Source organism: Haliaeetus leucocephalus, unplaced genomic scaffold, assembly GCF_000737465.1.
Source record: "Haliaeetus leucocephalus isolate CR32 unplaced genomic scaffold, Haliaeetus_leucocephalus-4.0 Scaffold1014, whole genome shotgun sequence".
NCBI lineage: Eukaryota > Metazoa > Chordata > Aves > Accipitriformes > Accipitridae > Haliaeetus > Haliaeetus leucocephalus.
Window position 1 is genome coordinate 2,097,926 of NW_010973450.1, and position 20,422 is coordinate 2,118,347.

A 20,422-nucleotide genomic window follows, 5' to 3' on the forward strand; every position below is an offset into this window, starting at 1 on the left:
CCAGCTCTTCTGTGCCAAAACCGTCGGACTGTTCCCCTTTGTTGTCGTATCGCCAGACGGGCGAAGAAGTGATGCTGAAGTACCAGTTGTTCTTGAGTGTAATGTGAGGCCACACACTCGCCCAGACTTGGATTCCTGAAAGATACATGTGGTGTGGCACAGAAATCACGGTGGACATCAAGTCTTCCCGCAAAAAGTGGATTATTGTCCTTACATAAAAATGTTCGCATAAGCTGGAGCCAGTATTTTGAAGAATTATGTTTCCTAGAGAAGTTATGCTGATCTGTAAAACTCAGGTTAGGTTTGGAAATTACTCGCATTCAGGAGTGTTCAGGTCCGGATTTTGGTCCAGCTTTGTAGCTGTAGGCTCAGGTTTAGATCCTAAACCTCAGTCTGTCCGCCCAGTACGCAGAGAGGGCTGGAGGGTGTTGGTTTGGGCTGGGAGCTCTCCCCGTTGGCAGCCCATGCTCCGGGCCGCCTTGTGCCACGGCTCTGGGAGGCGATGCCTCGCCGTAACGGGGGGGACCGGCTGGCTGAGCCCCAGCGTCGCAGCCAGGACCCCCCCAAATCTTGCCTGCTTTCATGGACCCCGTGGAAACGGCACTACTGCTGCCCCTGGGGAGCGGGAGGGAGCGCGGTATCTGATACACCAGCTGGGTTTAGTGTCCCACAGGGCCAGGGCTGGGACTCGTCCCTCTCTCCATGGGAGCGAAGCTCCTTTCCTCCGCCAAACGCTGTCTGAATAACGGGATTCTTCAGCAAAGGTGAACTCGCCCCCCGCCCCCAGAAAGACAATGACATCTTTTGTCCCAGAAGTTGTGCAAGACAGAAGGCAGATTGTTTCCTGGCAGAGAGGAGCGGACGCTCGGCAGCGTCCCGGTGCTGCAGCTGAGGAGGGCGTTTGCATCCCTTTTTCCGAGAGCGCAGCCACACACGCTCCCGTGCCCAGGGACCCGAGGCCGAAGCCGCGGGGAGCTCTCACGTCGTCTTCGCGGAGGGCCGGGGTGGTTCCTGCGAGGGATGAGCAAACAAACCAAGAAAATGCTGCGTAGCAGGAACGACCAACATGTTCCCTGTTCAGAGGGCAGCAGCTATTTAAATCTAGAGTGTTTCAATACATGCTATTTTAAAAAGAACCAATAAAAACTATTTATATATTTGCTCGAGAAGAAAATTTGCAACAGTGGGATTTTTTAATTTTTATTTTTAAATCTCCCTGCTCTCATCATAACTAGATTGATGATTTCTGTGTTTCTCCTTTTAGGAGGATGACTAGAATGAGTTGCCAGCTGAATTTCTCTTTTATTTTATTCCAAGTTTTAATTTAAGACAGGAGAAGTGTGGCTAAGCTTCTTATTTTATGCAATTATTTTTTGGCACAGAACGCAGGGTCTCTCTAACTACACAGCTATGCATTCCATATTGTTTCAATCACGTCGAGATTGAAAGGAAGGATGTAAGCGACTGGTGACAGCCAAGTGCTGATGACAAAGCCTTGAGACAGCAGGTGAAGCAGAGCCGCGTTTGCCCCATACACGAATTTCACCCTCAGACCTGGAAATCACTCGATGGCAAAGTGGATGCTCAGCCCCGATTTGCACATCCCCATACTCGGTCAGATAGGTGACAACATGTGTTTGTACATACATACACACGGATAAGCAGGTGCATTAAATCGATGGTGTAATGCATAGGTGGCAGACTGAAACTTGGCATCAAGATTAAGAAATACAGACTATTTTGTCTGTAAAATATGTTTTTAATGGCCAACTTACTGTATCGTTGAACTCCAGTGACATGCCTCGGTGGGTGAATTCAGTGTTTAGTATAGGATGTAATTCTGGAACTTAAGACCATAAATCCACAAGTTCACACCTATGAATTAACTTCATTCCCATTAGACTCAACAGTGTGTCCTGTGGGTAAAGTAAGGATTTATTGGTCCAGGTATTGAAAATTAAATGGCTGAAATCTTTCCTTGTGTGCCAGAGAGGCCGCAGAAATTTCCCATCATATGTCTTTTCTTACCCTTGCACTGCTGCCTTTAAATCGAGGTTTGGCTCCACGGCTTCATTTACATCCAGAGGCAGGAGAGGTGGCAGCAGTCCTGTCCGCAGATCTGCATTATTTGTATGGATGTAATATGCAACTTACTGTAGACTTGTTCCCCTCTCCTTACATGCTGTACGAAGTCCTGGAGGGCAGGCTGTCTGCATCAAGCCTGCTTTGTACGCTCTGCACGAGCAACTCTAAACAAACCGCCACGTATCACTGAGATAACAGCAAATAAAGGGTCACAGGCAAAAAGGGTGCATCTTCCCCCCAAAACCCCCTGCTTTTGGTCTTCAACATCAGCCTTGAATTTGACTTCATGTGTTTTAGAGGCGTGAAGTGTAATAGAAGTTGTAAGTATTATAATATTGTATTACTGGCACAAGGCACACGTTGCCTGATTCCATGTAAGTGACAGGGAGCGGGATGGAGCTCTGCACCGGGGAGCTGGACTCTGCCCAGCCAGGTGACCTATGCTGACGTCCATAGACTTGCTTGGATGGACTGGTCCCAGATGGGCTTTCGATATTTTCTGTGACTCCATTTAGCTTTAACGAAGTTGTTCTGAACACTTTTCTACATTCTATGATCTAACACTCATCTCCACATTTTAGTCGTTGCAAGAATTTTCAGGAATTCGAACGCTGCAGCATCTCTCCGGAGCACCGAGAGCATCGGGAAGTCTGGAGCTGGTTAAGGCATTGCACGGGCCATTGACTGAGGTCTTCTCTTTCCCCTCTGACATCATTAGCGTCAATGCAAATTTATCTTTTCAATCTGCAAACCTATGGCCTTTAAAGCCCACCCTCATTTTCCATCATCAAGGAATGCTTCAGCAACCACTTTGCTCTCAGCTGCTGGCCACGTGGTGGGATCTATCAGCACTTCCTTCTCCAGTCAGCATGGGAATGTTGGAAATTAAATATTGTCTTTTCAGGCCAGGGCTTGCTGACCTTCCAGGGCATGGGTGCCAGGTCAGTTGTTTGACACGTGTTAGGAGCCCGGGCTGGAGCGCTGGCTGAGACGCGCTGCAGAGGTCCGTGGGGCTGGAGGTCGGCTCCAGCCCATCAGCACTGGGAGGAACCAGGTCTCGGGAAACACTGGAGACCCTCGAGCAAAGCAAAACAAACATACACGAACTCCCGCAGGAGCCGGGGAAGGAGCACGAGAGCATAAGGAAGGAATTACCCGTTTTGTTTCGCTGTCTCAAAGAGGATTTGGGGAAAACGTGGAGAGTTGGAAGAGATATGATTTGGGATTGGTCCAGCTGGTGCTCAGTGGACATGGAGGAGGAGGAGGACAGCTGGGTGGCACAGCTGGGGGAATGGGGATGTCTCCAGGCTGGAGGGTTGGTTTGGAAAGGTGGTATCAGGGCTATGGATAGGCAGCGTGTTGGCACCAGGCAGGTCCACCATCCCTGCCACCAGAAGGTCACCGTCAGAGCCTGCTCACCTCGGATTAATCCTGCCCCTAACCAATTTTGAGCTTGTTTGCTTTTATTTTCCACCCTGTGCTCACTGCATCCTGCCCACGCGTGGCTCAAGGTCTCAGCGTCTTTCTGCCAGTTCCCTGGTGCACCGCTGTCCTCCAGGGCCTCCGCACACATCACTGTCGGGTCTGGGAAATGATTAAAAATTATGGGGAAAAAAACAAGCAAAGAAACCCAGATGTCCCCACAAGTGCAGGCAACAAAAAGGAGGACACAGAAATAGCAAACAGCCTTTCAAAGTTTAGCCTGATTTTCATTTCACTGTAAATGGAAATTCATTGCGTTGGTACTGCTCCAGGGTCCATGGTGTTTCTCCCCAAAAGGTTTGATGGTGCTTTGATGGGTGAGGTTGGGAAATATGTCTCTGGAGCCGCCAGCTCTGGCTGCTGCAAGGGATCGGGCAGCCCTTAGCTCTGACCTGGCAGCAGAACTGAGGCACTCTTATGGTACCATAAACTAATTTTTTCTCGTTCTGATTCGAGTAAATGCTCATTACCAAACGTTAGCATCTTACCCGTCAGTGTAACAAATTACAGAGCTCTGGCGGCCGGAGAGACAAACACCAGCAACACTCAGTGCTTGCAAGTTATCAAACTCCAAAGATAAATATGTCTATGGCATGCTACAAGACTCCAAGCTTCGGGCCGTGAACCCCGCTGAACCACCACATCAAGGAAGCAGACACCAAACCATGAAGTTAAATCCCTCGGATCCCACTCCCTCCGCACCTCTTCCAGCCCTTGCTCAGCTGCATGCCCATCTTCTCCTCCCCACTTTCAGAGCCGCTGACCGGCAGCAGCCCCAGTGAAATCCAGAGAGCTGGGAACGGTTGGGATGGTGGAAAAAACAGGCTGTAAATTCAGAGGTATGCAGCCATTCAAGCTGCACCCCAACAGAGAACTGTGATATGAGACATAACCTCGTGGTGACCGCTGAGAACAGGCTTGACTCAGCAGCACCAGCGCTAGCTTTACTCAATAGACTTTAATCTGAATTTATTTCCCAGGTCATTCCTCTTGCCCCCCGTTCTCCAAGCGTTTTTGATGACCCCTGGCATGTCCCTGCCATCACAGCCGCCCGAGCCACCCTCACCAGCCCCTGCTGCCCTCCTGTCCCCACAGCCAAAGCCAAAACTCACCCAGCAAACACTACAGAAAGTCGACACAAGAAAATTTCGGAAAGCAGATTATATTGCCGTGCTCTGCAAGGAACTTTCAAAAGAGCTGCAAGTTCCCTTTGCTACTGAGTGGAAGACACGTATTACAGTAGAAAGCATTACAGTTCTTTCTTCCCCTGATTTCCCCCCCCCCCCCACCCCCCCTTTTTTGGCAACAACTTTTTTGCAAAAGATACATTTTTCTAGGTTGGAAAATTTCAAATTTTATTCCTACTCAGCCCTGAATGATCTCTGAGTTCATTTCTTCACTTGCAGACTTCTCATTCTTTTTTTCCCCCTTTTTTCCTTTTTTGCTTTCGGTCTTTTCTACAGCACTTCCTCCACTTTGGAATCATTTGAGAGTGACCAAGAAAATCAACCAAACTGGGAATTTTCTAGTTCTAGAGAAATTTTGAAAAGTTACAGAACAGAAAAGGCAATTAAAGAAAGAAAGGAAAATAAATTTTTTAAATTACATTCAGTTACAAAGGGGAGAAAAAGCAGGAAAAAGAGGGGAAATCAAAACAGTTGAGTATTTAAAATTATTTTTCAGCAGTATTAAATCTTTAAAATGGCTCAATGTCAAACCTGAAAGAAGCAGCAAATTTGATTTTTTTCCACAGACACATATAAACAGTAAAAGGATAAAGTACACTGAGATTAAATAAGAAGGAAAATTATCTTTTTACAGACAGAAAGTGATTGAGGCAAGCAGAAAGTCCTTACGCTTTTGGCATTCAAGCCACTGAGACCTTGTGCATCTCAGAAGCAAAGGCTGAGGGGATGGGGTCCAGGTTTGTTTCTAACCACGTCTCCTGGCTTGCAGGCCATTAGGCTGAAGACAAAAAACTGCATTTCACACCGGGACGTGGAAGCTGCTTCCACACCAGCCAACGTCCTGGTGCCAGGGAGCACTCCCGCATGGTGGCACGCCATCACCGGGTAGCGTTATTGATGCCTTAGACCTCTCGCCCTGCACAAAGCTCTCCCTAGCCCATGCTAACACCCTGTCTTCCCCACGGTTTCCCACGATCCCGGGGCCGATGGGGCTTTTGCAGGTAAAAGAGGTCCACGATGCTCTGCGCCAGAGCGGTCCCAGACACGTTTGGTTTGCTGGCACGGCCATGGAGGTGCCCGCAGCTCTACAGGTAGGTGGTGGCCTCTCGGCTCTCCCGCTCTTTAGCCTGGGCGACGGCGACGTTGATGCACTGAAGCCATTCCTCGGCGTTCTTCTCGTCTTTGGCCTTGAAAACGTAGGTCTTGCTGTCAGTGAAGATCTCAAAGGCCCGGGGCAGACTGCGGTCCCTGCGCTTCTTTGCCACCACTTTAACGCTCTGCACCTTGCTGAGCTCGATGGGGCAGTCGTCGGGGTCGTCTTTCTGAAACAGAGGGGAGACAGACAAAACCAAGTTCATCTGGTAGAGCTTCCACCACCTTAGGAAACAGTTGATGTCTCTAGAGCTGGGCTTGTAAACATTGCTCGTGTGGGCAAATGCACTGATGGGCACTTCCCAAAAATGCCTTAGGTGAGTTAGAACCCCCTTTCCCAGCCCCACGCAGTGCCACACTCCGCTACTAAACACCATCGGCTTTCATGGGCTGTCGTGGTCTACGGCACCCAACGGCCAAGGGTCCACGCTGATGCCCGTGAGCTCTTCCCCCTCACCATCTGTACTTTTTAGTTCCAGCTTCAGCTGTTAACATGGGCTTGGATCTTCCTTTCTCTGGCTTTTAATAACGGTGACCTCTGTTAACGGTGCCAGGCACAACTGGTGCCAATGGCAAATGCTTCCTAGGTACAAAAATCAGCCAGTCCTTGGGGACTGAAGAAAGTTGTCTTCTCTTAAGCAGTGGTAAGTTGTTTCCCTTCTCAGAGTCTCCACTCGAAAATGGAAGCAGCAACTCCTTTTGCTGGTTTTAAAAAGGGAACAGATACCCTGAGTCTGACCCAGGAATGTGAGGGAAATCATGGCATTTCTCCATGGGGAATGGAGAATACGGGACAGCTCAGTTGCAGTTTTGTTTGAAAACGTGTAAAGTAGGTAAGTCTAGGAAATCTTAGTGTCATTGTAAGAAATATGATGCAGGAAGCATAAAAGATAGTTGTACAAAATCATGGAAGTTTCCTGCAGGAGAAGAGGTTCATGAACTCATTAAAAATGTACAAATTGGGTCTCTAGGTGAGAAGTTTAAGCCCAAGGCCCTGTTTCCTCCAGAATATTTTGTTTCTCCTGTTGAGCTTCTTACACTTTTTACCAAGAGGAGCAAGGCGGATTTTCCAAAAGCTTTCTGCGCCTATCCTACAGGAAAGGTCTGGACTGATCCGAGTGAGAATTAGTGGCTAATTATCTTGCAGGAGCTGAGCACGACTCGGGAGAGGTTGCAGCGTGGGAGCTGCTGTCTCCGGAGCTGCTCTGCCTGCCCCAGCGTCGTCTGCTCTCCCAGCAGGCCAGCTCTGAAGCGCAGGACCAGAACTGGGCAGGGAGACTTTTCCTGCAATAATGTCTCAGTCCTTCTGGGAAAGAACCAGGAACATTCTACTCTTCTAAGGAAAAGCTCATCCGAAAAGACCATCCAAAAGAAGTCCCAAGCCCAATGGCTGCAGTTCCCCTCTGGGATTTGATAGTCCCCTACCATTACCACTGACCTGCCATTTTTCCACATCCATATTGAATACCCAGGATGCCTTTCCCAACTTTTGGAGCATTTCTGTATTGTATACACAGGTATTATTTACAGTCAAGCTCTCCTGCGTTCCTGAAGTGCCACGGGCACTTGCCTGGGCAATCCCCTCCTTTCTAACTCAAAACAGCACTGAAGTCCATCCCTTGACCGGAGCAGCTCTCCGGCAAGAGACCCCTCAGCAGCGCCAGTGGCTGGGGGAGCAGACGGACCCCTCCGGGACACGGGAAGTCCCTGGGCTGCGGACAGCAGGGACAGCGCAGAGCCGTCATCCTCCCTGCATGGCTCCATCCCCCGGTGTTGCTGTTGCTCGTTCTGGGTTAGAACTTTTATTTGTCTCTCTCATTCGTTTTTTATCAGGGATCCTATTCCACACGTGAGAAGTTCTCTTTAAATGGATAATTTCCCACCAAAACGTTCAGTTCTGACCAAACGACTTTCCATGAACAATGAAGTTCATCTCTAACTTCACATGGGACCAAACGTTTCCAGAGCCATCGCTGGTTCCCCATGCACAACCACAGGACCACAGCAGTGGCACACCCTCCCCTGCGTCCACAAACACCAGTTAAGGCTTTATCGACAGTGTTAAGCTGGCTCTGCACTGACATCTGATCTGGGATAAACGTTATGAAAACTTTATCACAGAAAATGCAAAGCAATGATAGACTCGAGAACGAAAACTTTGCACCCCACAAGCCAGACCCTTACACTTAGAAGCCCACCTAGCAAAAATTATATACTCCCTTCATTACCACACAACATTTGACCTCAACTCGCTAAAGAAGGTTGATTGTACCCTAGGCACATTTCTGTGGAAGGAATTTACCACAATTTTCCAGGAGTTTAGGATGTGGCTCTTTTTTGGACCTCTTATATTTTGGTTTTCTCCTGCCTCCCCTTTACCCACTGGCCATACAGTTGCTTACACAGAGCGAATATTGTCCGCACGGTTACTTGACGAAGGGAGGGTTCGTGGTGGGGCTCCAGGAATAAGCAGGCACAGCCAGCTGGCCATCTCACAATACCTCCTCTGTGTTAGGTTTGTATTTTTAAGTGAGCAGCAAAGTCCAAACACCCACGCAGCACCCAGCCCTGCTCTGCAACGCCAGAGATGATGGGGCAGAGCTGCCGTGCTCGGCCAGGCAAGCTCCGTCTGGCCTCAAAGACTGAAACAAGCACCAGATAGAGCCGGGCAGGAGCCTCCACCACCGCTTTGGCTGGTCACAGCCTGTAGCCCCACGCCTGCGATGCTTTCGGCGCCCGTCCCCGGCCAGCAAGGCGCGGGGCTGGTCGTCCCGCCGGGTGCCGGAGGTGTGCAGGAGGAGACCTCCTGTGGGATCTGAAAGTCACACACTTTTATTGTCCAAACCACTTCTGTGAGGCTTCAGACCTCCAGCCCTGCTTAAAGGGCTTAAAATTTTGCGTTTGGTGTCTGCGACGGTCAGCCCAGGGCATGTGTGCGACCTAAACTGGTGGGCTCAGGGTTGCTCCAGGCTGCAACCCAAGCAATGGTTAACTTGACTCTCAAATTTAGGCCAAAAATGTAGAAGTAACAGGATATAACGCACCAGCTTGAAAGACTGATTACCCAGGCTCAATAACCCTGCTGCTGTCCCGGGGGGGCTGGACGCCAGCGTGCTACGCTGACGAACCAGTCCAGGTATTTGTGTTCAACTTTAAAAAAAAGCAAAGCAGCCTCGAGTTTGCCAGCTAAAAAGGGAAAGTTAATCTATATGAATTACGCTGTTTTGCAAAATCTGCTGGTCAACAATCTAATCTGCCAGCTTCACCCGCCTGCGGTGCATTGTACGGTCCCCACGTGAACACAGGGAGCACGGAGAACGCAAATCTAAGCAGGTGATTGCATCCCAGGAGTAATCAAGGTATTCTGTTGTGCCTTCCGCCTGGCTTGTTTGGAGAGCTAATTAAAGCCATTCTGTTAAATACATTTCTATAAGCCAATCGACTTGCTAAAAAATGACAACTATTCTGACACTCTTTCACAAGTGAGCATCAGCCAGTACTGAGCTGTAGCTATGGGACATGTATAGATTAACCTGTTTTCAGAATCTCAACCAAAACATCAGAAAAAGTCACTAGAAAGTAAGGAAAAGGCTGCTTCCTGAACCACCTGCTTTTAGAAGGATTGTATTGTCCCACAAAAGGCACGTGTTCCTCCTAGGCAGGACACCCTGTTGTATTTCTTATAGGAAGGGGCTCAGAAAGCCATTTGAGAAACTTAAAGAGCTTTACTAGGTTTCTATAAAAATAGATTATTTACCAGAAATATTAAGGTTTGGCTATAGTTGGAAGATGCTGCTATTCCTGGATTATTTAACAGAGAGCTCTCGTAACAAAAATAAGCAGACTATTTTGCACAATGTTTGATAATGGTCATTGTGAAAAGCTGAAGAAAATGAGTTTCTCATAACTGAGAAGTAATAACTAATGAGGACTGGATTCAGTTACCTGCTCTTCCATGCCCTGGGACACACTTGTCTCTGAGTCCTATCGGTATAAATTTGAAACAATTTCACAGAAATTTCAGCAGAATTTCACTGAATTTAGATGAGGGTAGAAGTGAAAGCAAAAATCCCTCTGTTCCTTTGCAAGAAAAGCATTTTAGCATCACCTTGCTCTAAATACTCAAGTGTATTTCCTGCACATATAACACCAATTATAATGCTGTCATCTCAAGAACAGTTATTAATGTACAAAACCAGTCAAGCCTTTCAAGAAAGGTGAGCAGTTGCTTGATTTTGGAGACTGCCCTGAGGTGTTCAGAAGGGCCTGACTTTCAAGATGTGCTGAACAACCATCTCCCCAGCAAACACTGCTGGTCCCATGAAAACTGGGACCCAGAAATGGCAGCTCACTTGCAGCACGTTGGCTGTGGGCGCTACATACCTCGCTGTCCCATGCCATGTGCTTTGCAAGTGGAAAAAATATATTTACCTGAGCAGAATTTACTGAATCTGTGTTTATTCAAGGAAATAAAGAATCACTGGTCAAGACTGGAAACTGTTTTTTAACCCACTGTAATTCCTTCAGGAACAGAAGCTTTTGCAATATCCGAGAGGTGACCGTGGGATGCCTCGAGGCAGAGGGGACGATGCTCGGGCACAGGTCACCAGCTAGCAGGGTATAAATTACTGAGGCGCAGTGCTGAGCCCTGGGCATTTGTTGGCTGAACAAGAGCAGCGCCAGTCTGATGCTGAGCACTCTCAAAAATCTCACGCTCTTGATCCAGAGAGAAAAATCTAACTCAAGCTGGTGAGCAACCCCATGGCTGAAGTTAGCCACGCAGCGTACAGAGACCACAGGCAAAGCTGAGCGGTAAAAACCTCTGGGGAATGGTGCTGGGGAGGAGGGAAAGAGAGAAATCAAACTGATGGTCTTCCGACTTACAGATTTTCCTTTCCGAAAAAGCAGCTGGTTGCCAGCCAGAGTGAAGTAGCGAGTTTTCCACCTTTTGATAAACTTCCACCGGACTTGCTTCTCTTTAAGCTTGCCTTCAATCAGAGGTTGGCCATCCTGATTTACAACTGCGGAGGTGAACACACAACGCGGGGGTTATTTCTGTCCTTCCTTTGCCCCAGCTGAAAGCCAGGCTTTTGCTGCGATGCAGAAAAGTTATTTTGCAGTTTAGCTGTGTCAGCTCCGAGACCGCATTCCTCCCGACCTCAAGCATTCAGCTGTCACTTCAGAAAGACTTTTCAGCCCTTAGTCATATTTGCTTGGGAGGCCTAGCAGATGGAGCTGACAGCTCGGACTCCTCATCCATCCAAAAGTCCATCACTTTTTCTGTTCCCTTAGCCATCACGTACTACTCCCCACCATCACGCGCTTCTCCCTGCCATCACGCCTCCCAATTGTTGTATTATAAGTAATAATTTTTAATTTCATGGAATTGAAAGTAGTTATTTATGTTGTCTCTGAGGCTTTAATCCACACTACAGAGCTCAATACAGTTATATTCCTGCTGTGGAGTATTATGGATAGGAATATTTTGAGGATATCACTCTCCATTAACTGCAATAGCTTGCTTCATCGCAGCAGCAGCCCTATGGAGAAGGAATTAAGAGCCAGAAGTGGGATGTGTGCGTGAGGCTGAGGGACCAGGTGCCATCCCACTGGAACAACTGCCAACCTCTTATAGGTAATTCCAGCCCAGAAATGAGACTTCTTGCTGAGAAAGGGGTTGGTGAGTCCCAGGGCTTTGTCTCCCAGACATGACCCTTCCCTTCCTCGCCCTTCCGAGACACAACTCCTCCTTCCCTTGGGAAAGGGATGCGTTTTTTATCAGCCCTCCCTTATCCAGTGTTCGAGAAACAATCTAGCCCTGCATTTTGTAGAGATCACTCCCTATTACATCTTCATTATCTTTTCTAGTTCTCACTTCAGGAATATTTCAAAAGTCATTTAACATTAGCAATCCATTTTGTAAAAAATAATCCTTACAACAAACCCAGAGTTACTTACATCCTGTAAATCTCACAGCACTGACCGGTTGGGAATGTACTAATTTCTATAATTTTTGCATTTCTAAAATAACACAATTTATTTTGACATCTGGACTGCCGAAGGCCGGAGGAACTCACAGCTCAGCCCCCAGGGACCCGGTGTCTGTCCTGCTCCCTCAGGAACAGTCAGGGTCGTTTCATCATGTTACCCACTGAGGACATGGATGTTTTTACCATCTTATGGCAAAATTTACTTACAAACTTAACGTGTCATTGGCCAATAATGCTGCCTCGCCTGTGCCCTGGGTGGTAAGAGCTAAACCAACATTTCTGCCATGTGTGCGCCTAAACGCCGTCCTTACAGAGCCTACTTCAAATACAAGGATGGGTAACTCTGCCCAAGCCAAAGACAAGGAAGGAGGAGAAGGAGAGACGCAAAAGCTTCTGTCCCCGCCACTGATGACCTGCGCTACTGCACGTTGCCCAAGAATAATCTAAAATGTAATTAAAAATACATACTGTAGAGTATAGAGTTCAATAACCGTATTGACTGTAATCAGCATGGAAGCAGAAATACAGACACGCTCAGCTACCTTACCTGCAGCGCAGCCACTTTCCAGTCTGTTCATCTTCTATAGTGGCCTGAAAAGTGGCTTCAATTTGCCTTAGAAAAATAACTTATGTTTGCCACTACAGATTTTCCTTCAATCAATTCCCTTAAAAATAAAACCCAAATAAAGTCTCTAGGAAAGGGAAAGAAACCCTTTTTTTCCCTTACTGCAAAATTATTGCTATATTTAAAATTACTTTCAGAATTCAAAGCACTGCGTGAATATTGGGAAGCCTTGTGCTTTCATTTACAGCGTGTTTATAAGGTTGTGGCCACTTCTACCACCAGCCCTGTGACCACGGCGCTCACCTGTGATCAATATTCACTGGCACTTACCTCGGCTAGAAGCACGCAAGGTTTTGGGAGCTGGAAGAGCATTCCCAAACCTTGCACACAAGAAGGAATTTTCCAGCACAAGAAAAGCCCAGCAACCAAGGGGATCACCACGGGCTTTAAACCACAACCGCAGAGCAAGCTTGAGCTACTGCCCTTTGTGTATGGAGCAAACAATTTAAAAATTCTCTAATACCACGGCTGTGTTTCTTTTTTCTTTCTCTTCTATTTTTACATGGATAGACAGGACATGAAGGATCAGATAGACTGAAGAGCAGTCCAAGGCGTAAGCAGTCTGAGAACGGATGTTTTTTGATGTGCTGTTTGCCTTGGAATCCTTCCCGGCATCTGTCAGACGGTCAGTTATCCTCTGGCTGGCCGTACTTACATACCTTAGCACGAAAGTTTATCCAGTAACGCTTTTGCTGGAAAGTGTTTGCTTTTGTCTGTGCATGAGCCTTTCAGAGCCCAAAATGCAGTAGGTTGGTGTGATGCTAAGGACACAAGGTGAGTGGGGTGGCCAACGTAGCACCTGGGGTTTTAAAGGCTTTATGGCTTTTTGGACACATACCTCTCTTCACTACCTCCTGTCTGGTAGAGGAAAAACAAACAATGCAAATATAATGCATCAGATTTAGATAAAGAATGTATTTTTTCCCCAGCTTTGTTTATGTTGGCAGAGAGGCAGGCTTTGGGGGTCTTCAGTGTGTACTATTTCAATTTCCTCAAGAAAGACTATAAATATTTCTGTCTCTGTAGATAGGGAGTTTTTGGAAGGAGACGGACAGAATGGAAAGGGGGGGTGGCCAAGTTTCAGCTTCGATGGGGAACTGCAGCTGTGATTTCCATGACAAAACCAGGTCATGCTCTGCTTCTCACAGCCCGCTGCATCCCTAGCTTGATGCAGCAGCTCTTTTCCGTATATCCGCACGCCAGCACCAATGCGTTACACCACCCAAACTGGCACGGGACAAAGTAAAACAGAGGCTTGTGTAAAACACAACTTAATGATGTACAGGGTAATATCCCTGTCATTCCCATAATTTGCCACTCACATGTGAACTCCCTTGGTGGAGGATGTTTTCTCACCATGAGAATATGCAGTTTGGTGTCAGGAAATTACCATCTCAGTAGCATGTGGGTGATAATAACAGGGCATGGCTCCATATCGTCTCCCAAGATGAAGTGTCAGAGCCGCTGTGACAAAGTCTACCCAGTGAGAGACAGAGAGCCAAGAGCTGTGAATCTGAGAAACTCAAACCAGCAGCACTGAGGAGCAAGCTTTCCTGGAGTGTGCATAAAAGAAAGAGGAGAGAACTTGACTTTAATAAAAAATGACAAAGATAGGACAGGAAAAGATTTTTTACTCCTACATGATAACAATAAAGAATTCATAATGTGCACAGTGACTTTCAGAGCATGATGACAGCTGTATAAACATCTAGATACAGCAAAAGAAGGACTTGATATGAAAAGACAATTGCTCAGTGGTTGGGTCTTGTGCATCTGCCTGGCTCCTGGTCCCGCAGGAATGGCCACGATACTGATTCCAGTGCAGTAGGAACATACTTTAACCCAAACTAAGAAGGTGTAAAGCACAAAAAGTTCAGAGACCAGAAGATACCGAGATGGTTGGTGGTCAGGAATGCAACACGAGAGAGAAAGTGAATGTGCAGTTTTGGCCGAAAGTGGATTCTTATGGCCAAAATCTTTCAAAACCAGGATTTACTAAAGAAACGCTGATCTCTCTTTAAGCACCCAGTGGCTGGAAGCAATGCTAACAGAGCACTTCTCGTGTACATCCACAAAGAAGCCCACGGCGAATTCTGATGTCAGCTTCCAAAGTCGTCGTAATGAATCTGATGCCAGTATGTCTGAGGGTCTGATTAGAAGAAAAAGATCCATGAAAGATAAGAATGAAGCTATTTTCCAATATTTTTCTAAGTCCTTTTGCTTATTTTCATTGTGGTTAACTTCACAGAATCACAGAATAATTCAGCTGGAAGAGAGCTGAAGAGGTCTCTCAACCAACCTCCTGCTCAAAGCAAGGTCACCTATGGGGTCAGACTAGGTTGCTCATGGATTTATCCATCCGGGACTTGAAAATCTCAACATCATCTCTAGGCACGCTGTTCCAATGCTTGATCGTCCTCATGGTGGGAAAATTTTCCCTCGTCGGCAGTCTGAACCTCTCCTCTTCCAATTTATGCCTGTTATCTCTTGCCCTCCCACCACACACCACCGAAAAGAGCCTGGCTCTGTCTTCTTGATGACCTCCTTGTAGTTATGGGCAGACTACTACGGAGTTCCCCTTCAGCCCTGCCTGCACCAGCTCTTGTCCCTCAGCCCCTCCTCACGGGGCAAGAGCTTCAGCCCCCAAACCCCTTGGGGAAGTCTGTCCCAATCCTCATTGGGATTTTACTCGGTCACCACTGTAGCCATTCCATACCTGCTGTGTGCAGAGTAGGAGCAAGTGCACGGAGCAAAGGACATCATGAGTAAATCCATCCTGCCTCAGAAATGCAGAGATTTACTCTTCTGTCTGAACTCTTCCCAAACTCAGTAGCTGGTGACTCCCACTGCTTTCCACGGCAGAGCAGGGTTATTTGAAAGAAGCATCTGCACTTCTAATACAGTTAGAAGATTTTTTTTTTTAAATGCAATCAGCTGCCAATTGGCGTGTGCATATTCCTTATACACATATTAATTATTGGAAAATAATGTCTGGTTTTGATTTCTTCACCTTGCACGAAAAAGGACAAATTAAAAGACTTCAGGAAAGTGATAGAAGAATTATTTAAGACTGATCTTTCATATGATTATTCATATCACGGGAAACTAATGACGTGTGTTCTCCTTAATTTGCCCAAGCAAAGATCAAGATGTGACATGGTAAAGTCTACAAATAGATATTTTCTGCATAGCAGGGAAGGGCACAATGTGATGCAGTGTTTAGAGATAGACTAGAAATAAACCCACATTTTAACAGTGTGATTAAATTACCTGAGCAACAACTTGGGCATGTCACGGGTTCTCCTTCACTTGACTTTTAAAAATCAGGTTTAGGCATCTTTAGAAAAATATGCAAAAGTAATACAGATCAAAGAGAAAACATTTCTTTGATATAAGCATTACTGGACTAGATTCTTTAACTACTGTTTTATACAAAGTCAAACTAGGTGATCACATCATCTCTGGGTTTGAAATCACTCTGTGTTCTGGTATGCTGACATGTATGTATGATGAGTTCTTTAGCTTGAAAAAATGAGTTAAAGGATTCAAAAGGTTGTATTTACTGTATATTTTTCATCGCTTTTTTCCCTGTAGAACGCACAATGAAGCTAAAAATATTACCCAAACTCAAAATGAAAAATGATTTACTGTAATGTCCATTGCTTCCTAAACCGTCTCAATATAGACACACTAACCCCAAAATCAATTTAACCCTGAATAGTACCCATTGATGTAAGTGTCCATTGGAATTATTTTCTATTAATTGTACCTTGCTTTCTCTGCAGAGCTACAATGCATCAAGCTTTAAGTAGTTTGGGTACTGGATAAAAAGTAAAAAAACCTCCAAACTCTTCCAAGATGAACTCAAGACAGATAAAAACCAAAGCATTCAATCTTGCATTTGATGAAACATAGAATCATCCACAAAAATTCAGTCCAATCATGAATGATCTCAATGACAATAAACCTCTATTAACTTGAAAGAATGGAACGTGTGGGTGGCAAGCAGATGAAGATAAATGCAATTAACCTAAGGGAATATGGATTCACTCTCTCTCATTAATCATCACATTTGGTTTTGTTGAAAACCTGGAAAGGGCACATTACTGAATGCCACTTTTTATAATTTTCAAGCAAGCATTATAGCTGGGATATTTCAGTTCACTAGATAATCACCACTGCTAGCAAAAGATAAATGTATTCAGAAGTTAATATGGTGTAGGCTATTCTGAGTGAATTGCTTTTTTAAAGAGGAATTCATAAAAAACCCCCTCAGTTTTACCCGAATCATTGCCCATGGGCACAATGTCTCTTCTGCAGCCCACAGGGATTACTGCAATTTCTTTGTAAGCTTCCAGAATAGGGAATGTACTGCAATTCCCTCTCCGGCTATCAAGTGGTTTTACTGAATTTTTTTGTGCAAGAGCTTGTGAAGCCAACTGTCAATACAGGAGGTTATGTTGAAATGAGGCTCTTAAAGGCTGGCTTTTCCTAACAAGAGGCACACACTGCATTTACCAAAATTTCAAATGCCTTGTATCTGTGCTTGAATGGTTGTCATTTAAAAAAAAAAAAAAAAAAAAGTGTAACCTGGTTTTCCTGGCTCTGAGACCAGCTGTACAGTCAGGGCACATACGTGTATTTGAGCAGATGAGTGGGATTTGTGGGAATGCTCTTCCTGAGTGGCAGGAAAAAACCAATTTGGGATGATTTAACAGCACTTCTGGAGAAGCATGGCTGTATAAGAAATGCTTTGCAATCAGAAGAATGCATGAGAAATATTCAAACTTTCTCTGGGTTAATTGCCACTTTGGGTACACCCACCACATTGCCTAAGCATAACTGCCTCTTTCCTCACAAACTCAGTCTCCAAGTGTAGTCCGGCTCCAAAAATCCTCCCAGCTACATCCGAAAAAAACATCATTAATCTGGCATCCTAAGGCAAGATCGAGGCTTTAAGGCATAATGCTTTCCTAAGTCTGGAGGATAAATGGCATCTTGCAACATGGCATCCAAAAAATGCAACGAAAACCAACACTAACAAAAAACAAAAGACAATAATAGAAGAAGAATTTGCCTCTGAATTCCTTCTTTAAGAAAAATTTAGTTGCTAAACAGCATTGCTGAGAGGAAGAAATTACTTTCTTGTCTTTCTAAAGTATTTGGGATTTCAAAGGGTCTGTCCCATCGTGGAATGAAAATAAAGATGTTTTACAGCCTTTACGTTTCTTACCAATACAAGGAGACCTCTGAATCCTCCTTCTTGTGTCAGATCTTATAAACCCCAAAAAACCCTGGAGTGTTTCCCACTCCAGTATGACTTTTCCCAGCTGCCACAGCTCTACATCACCAACACTAAGGCGAATTTGTCATTCACCTGCAGATTTTTATTCCATTGAGGACTATCTTCCACTTTCCTTTCCTACACCTGAGCTTTCATATGACCCATTCAATACTTTATTTTCTTGGTCTTCTGAAGGCTTTTAGAACTGCGAAGCAAACCATGATATTCACAACGTGCCTTTCTTACGAAATGTTCTTTAAACTGAGACAAAGAGAGACAAAGAGACAGCCCGGTGGCCGGGCAGGGAGGAGGACAGGCTGGAAACCTCTGTGAACAGGGGAGAGGCAGGCAGACCTGTGGGCAGCGATAACCCTGCAAACTCCAGGTATCACCCTCGGCGCCCGCTGTGCTTGAGGAGGGAAAACCTTCTTCCAAATGTCCAGGCATCCTCCATGCTCTCGAGTACTTGTGGTACTCGAGAAACAGAAAGCAAAGTCTCAGATTATTGCATCTGCTGAGAAGGTAGCATTTCACTTAGCGCCTTAACGCTGTATTTGCATTTTTTTTTCCATTGGGCTTTAGTTGACATCATACAGACACAAGCTAGAAAAAAGGTAACTAAAAAAAATAAATATTGTTCTTCCACTTCTAGAGGAGGCAGTAGATTTACAAAGGCCTCTATAAATATCGGCATATAGGAATGAAAGTCTAATTTGTGCCCAGGCCTGCTGGGTGAGCTCCCATCACCCTCCGCAGCTGGGGGGCAATGAGGGCAGCCCCCCGTCGCCCAGCTGGCCAAGTGCTCCCGTGCTCGCACATCTCCCCGCAGAGCAGATTTGGGCACTTCTTGGGAAGGAGAGAACCGCTGTGCTGCTGGGTGGAAACCGCTCAGGCTGTAGGGCAGAGTTGTGAATGGGTTCATCCCTTCCATTGACCCCAGAGCGTGAATGGAGAAATGTATTTACACACTCCGGGAAGCGGGATCAGCACATGCATTTCATTGCAGCCTTTTCACAGCAGCTAGGGGAAATGGTGAACCCTTAGAAGGGACATGGCCTTCTCCCTCATCTCTGTGGGATATCGCAACACCAAATCTATTACTTACAATGCTGCGACTTTTCACCAGCCTGAAACAACGATGAGTCAGTGAGAAAGGCGGCAGGCCGAGCTCCACGGCAGGCGTTACGCTCCCGAGGACCACCGGCGTCAGGCAGAGTATACAGTTTACCCTACTCGAGATGTCAGCTCAAGTGCTCTGCAAACAGACTCAAGAGCCTCTTGTCAGCAGTACAGAGACATTCCCCGCTTTCGTAAGCTCTTGTTGCATTAACCAAAGAGTACTGAAGAGCTCACTGGGAATGCTGCCTGCTGTCGCAGCCTTAGTGCCGTTTGCCTTGAGTTCAGACCCATTTGAAGATACCAGCTCTATACTGGTCCTACCGGTGGGGTCTAGATCCCAGTCCCAACACTGTGCTCCTCTCAGCAGAGCCGCAGTGCTGTGCCACGTGGACCTCCCCGTGCTGCATCCTGCTTCCAGCCCTTCTTAGACCTCTCCTTGAAGGACACGGCGTTTCGGCAGGAGAGCAACAGGGAAGCAAGGTGTCAGCCGTCCTTTGAGGTCTCCAGACTAGCGTCATCAGCAAAACCCGCGGCATCAATAAAGAAATGGTGCCTCACATCACCCCCAAGATTTGCCTTTGCCACCTTCATCTGGTCTGTTGGCTCCAATACAGCTGTCCTACCAGCATAATCAATAGCTTGCTACAAACACTCCCCTTTTTGGACTAGTTAAATGTCTTTGAAAATTCAAAACAAAGCTATTTCATTAAGCTTTGCAATTTTAAGAAAGACAGACTCCTTTTCCTTGTAGCTTGACATGCATCTATCACCGATGTGATGGACAAACCACAGCAAGACCACAGTAACTGAGACGAAATTTCAGCTCAAACCATGATTTCTTTTATGGTTGTTGAGTCCCATGAGAGTCGTGGAAGGAGGAAGATGGTCAAACACCCACAAAATGAGCACGGGCAGCCCGGCCTGAAGCAGAGGCTGTGCCACTCTTGCAAGACTTACTAAATTCAGGTTTGATGAAATATAAAGAGATGCTAGCCATTAAAATAAATAGCTGAAACAGCCAATTATTCAAAGGCTTGGCCCAAATATTCAAAATTCTTGGCAAGAATTGTGCAGACTTTTACAGAGTGGCAAAAAACATCTAAGAAAAAGGCCATTCCTCTGAATTTCAGTACACTGATCTAAAACACATGAGTGTCAGAAAACTTCAAAAAAAGGTCACTAGTATCTTTTACCTGGGAAAAAGTGTAGTTTCCACTCACCCTGTTTTCTGATATAGCTGAAGTATTATGGCTGTTCTTGAACTTTGCCTTGTTCCTAAGAAGATGCATACTATGGATTTGATTATATTAAAGCAAACGATTCATGCCGTCTTCATTCTCAGAACTGGCTGTAGTATCTATGCCAACGTCCCCTGACACGTGGCACCTGTGCAGTCTCCAGAGGACCTGGGACGTGGTCCAGCAGATGCACCTCTTTTATCCGGACACTGCGAGATAGGTGCGGATCCCTCCCACTCCTCAGGGGTTAGTAGTCATGC

General features: G+C 46.1%; 1 protein-coding gene across 2 annotated transcripts in view; it reads right to left on the minus strand.

The window, feature by feature from the left end:
* Positions 1-5,839: 5,839 nt before the first annotated feature.
* The window catches only part of VEPH1 (ventricular zone expressed PH domain-containing 1), a 78,993-nt gene continuing 64,410 nt past the window's right edge, over positions 5,840-20,422 (minus strand). For both annotated transcript variants that reach the window (XM_010584951.1, XM_010584950.1), the window contains 2 exons: positions 10,791-10,927; positions 5,840-6,076 (listed from right to left, as the gene is read on the minus strand). In XM_010584951.1, the coding sequence (XP_010583253.1) occupies positions 5,840-6,076; positions 10,791-10,927 (374 nt within the window). The remainder of the gene's footprint in view (positions 6,077-10,790; positions 10,928-20,422) is intronic.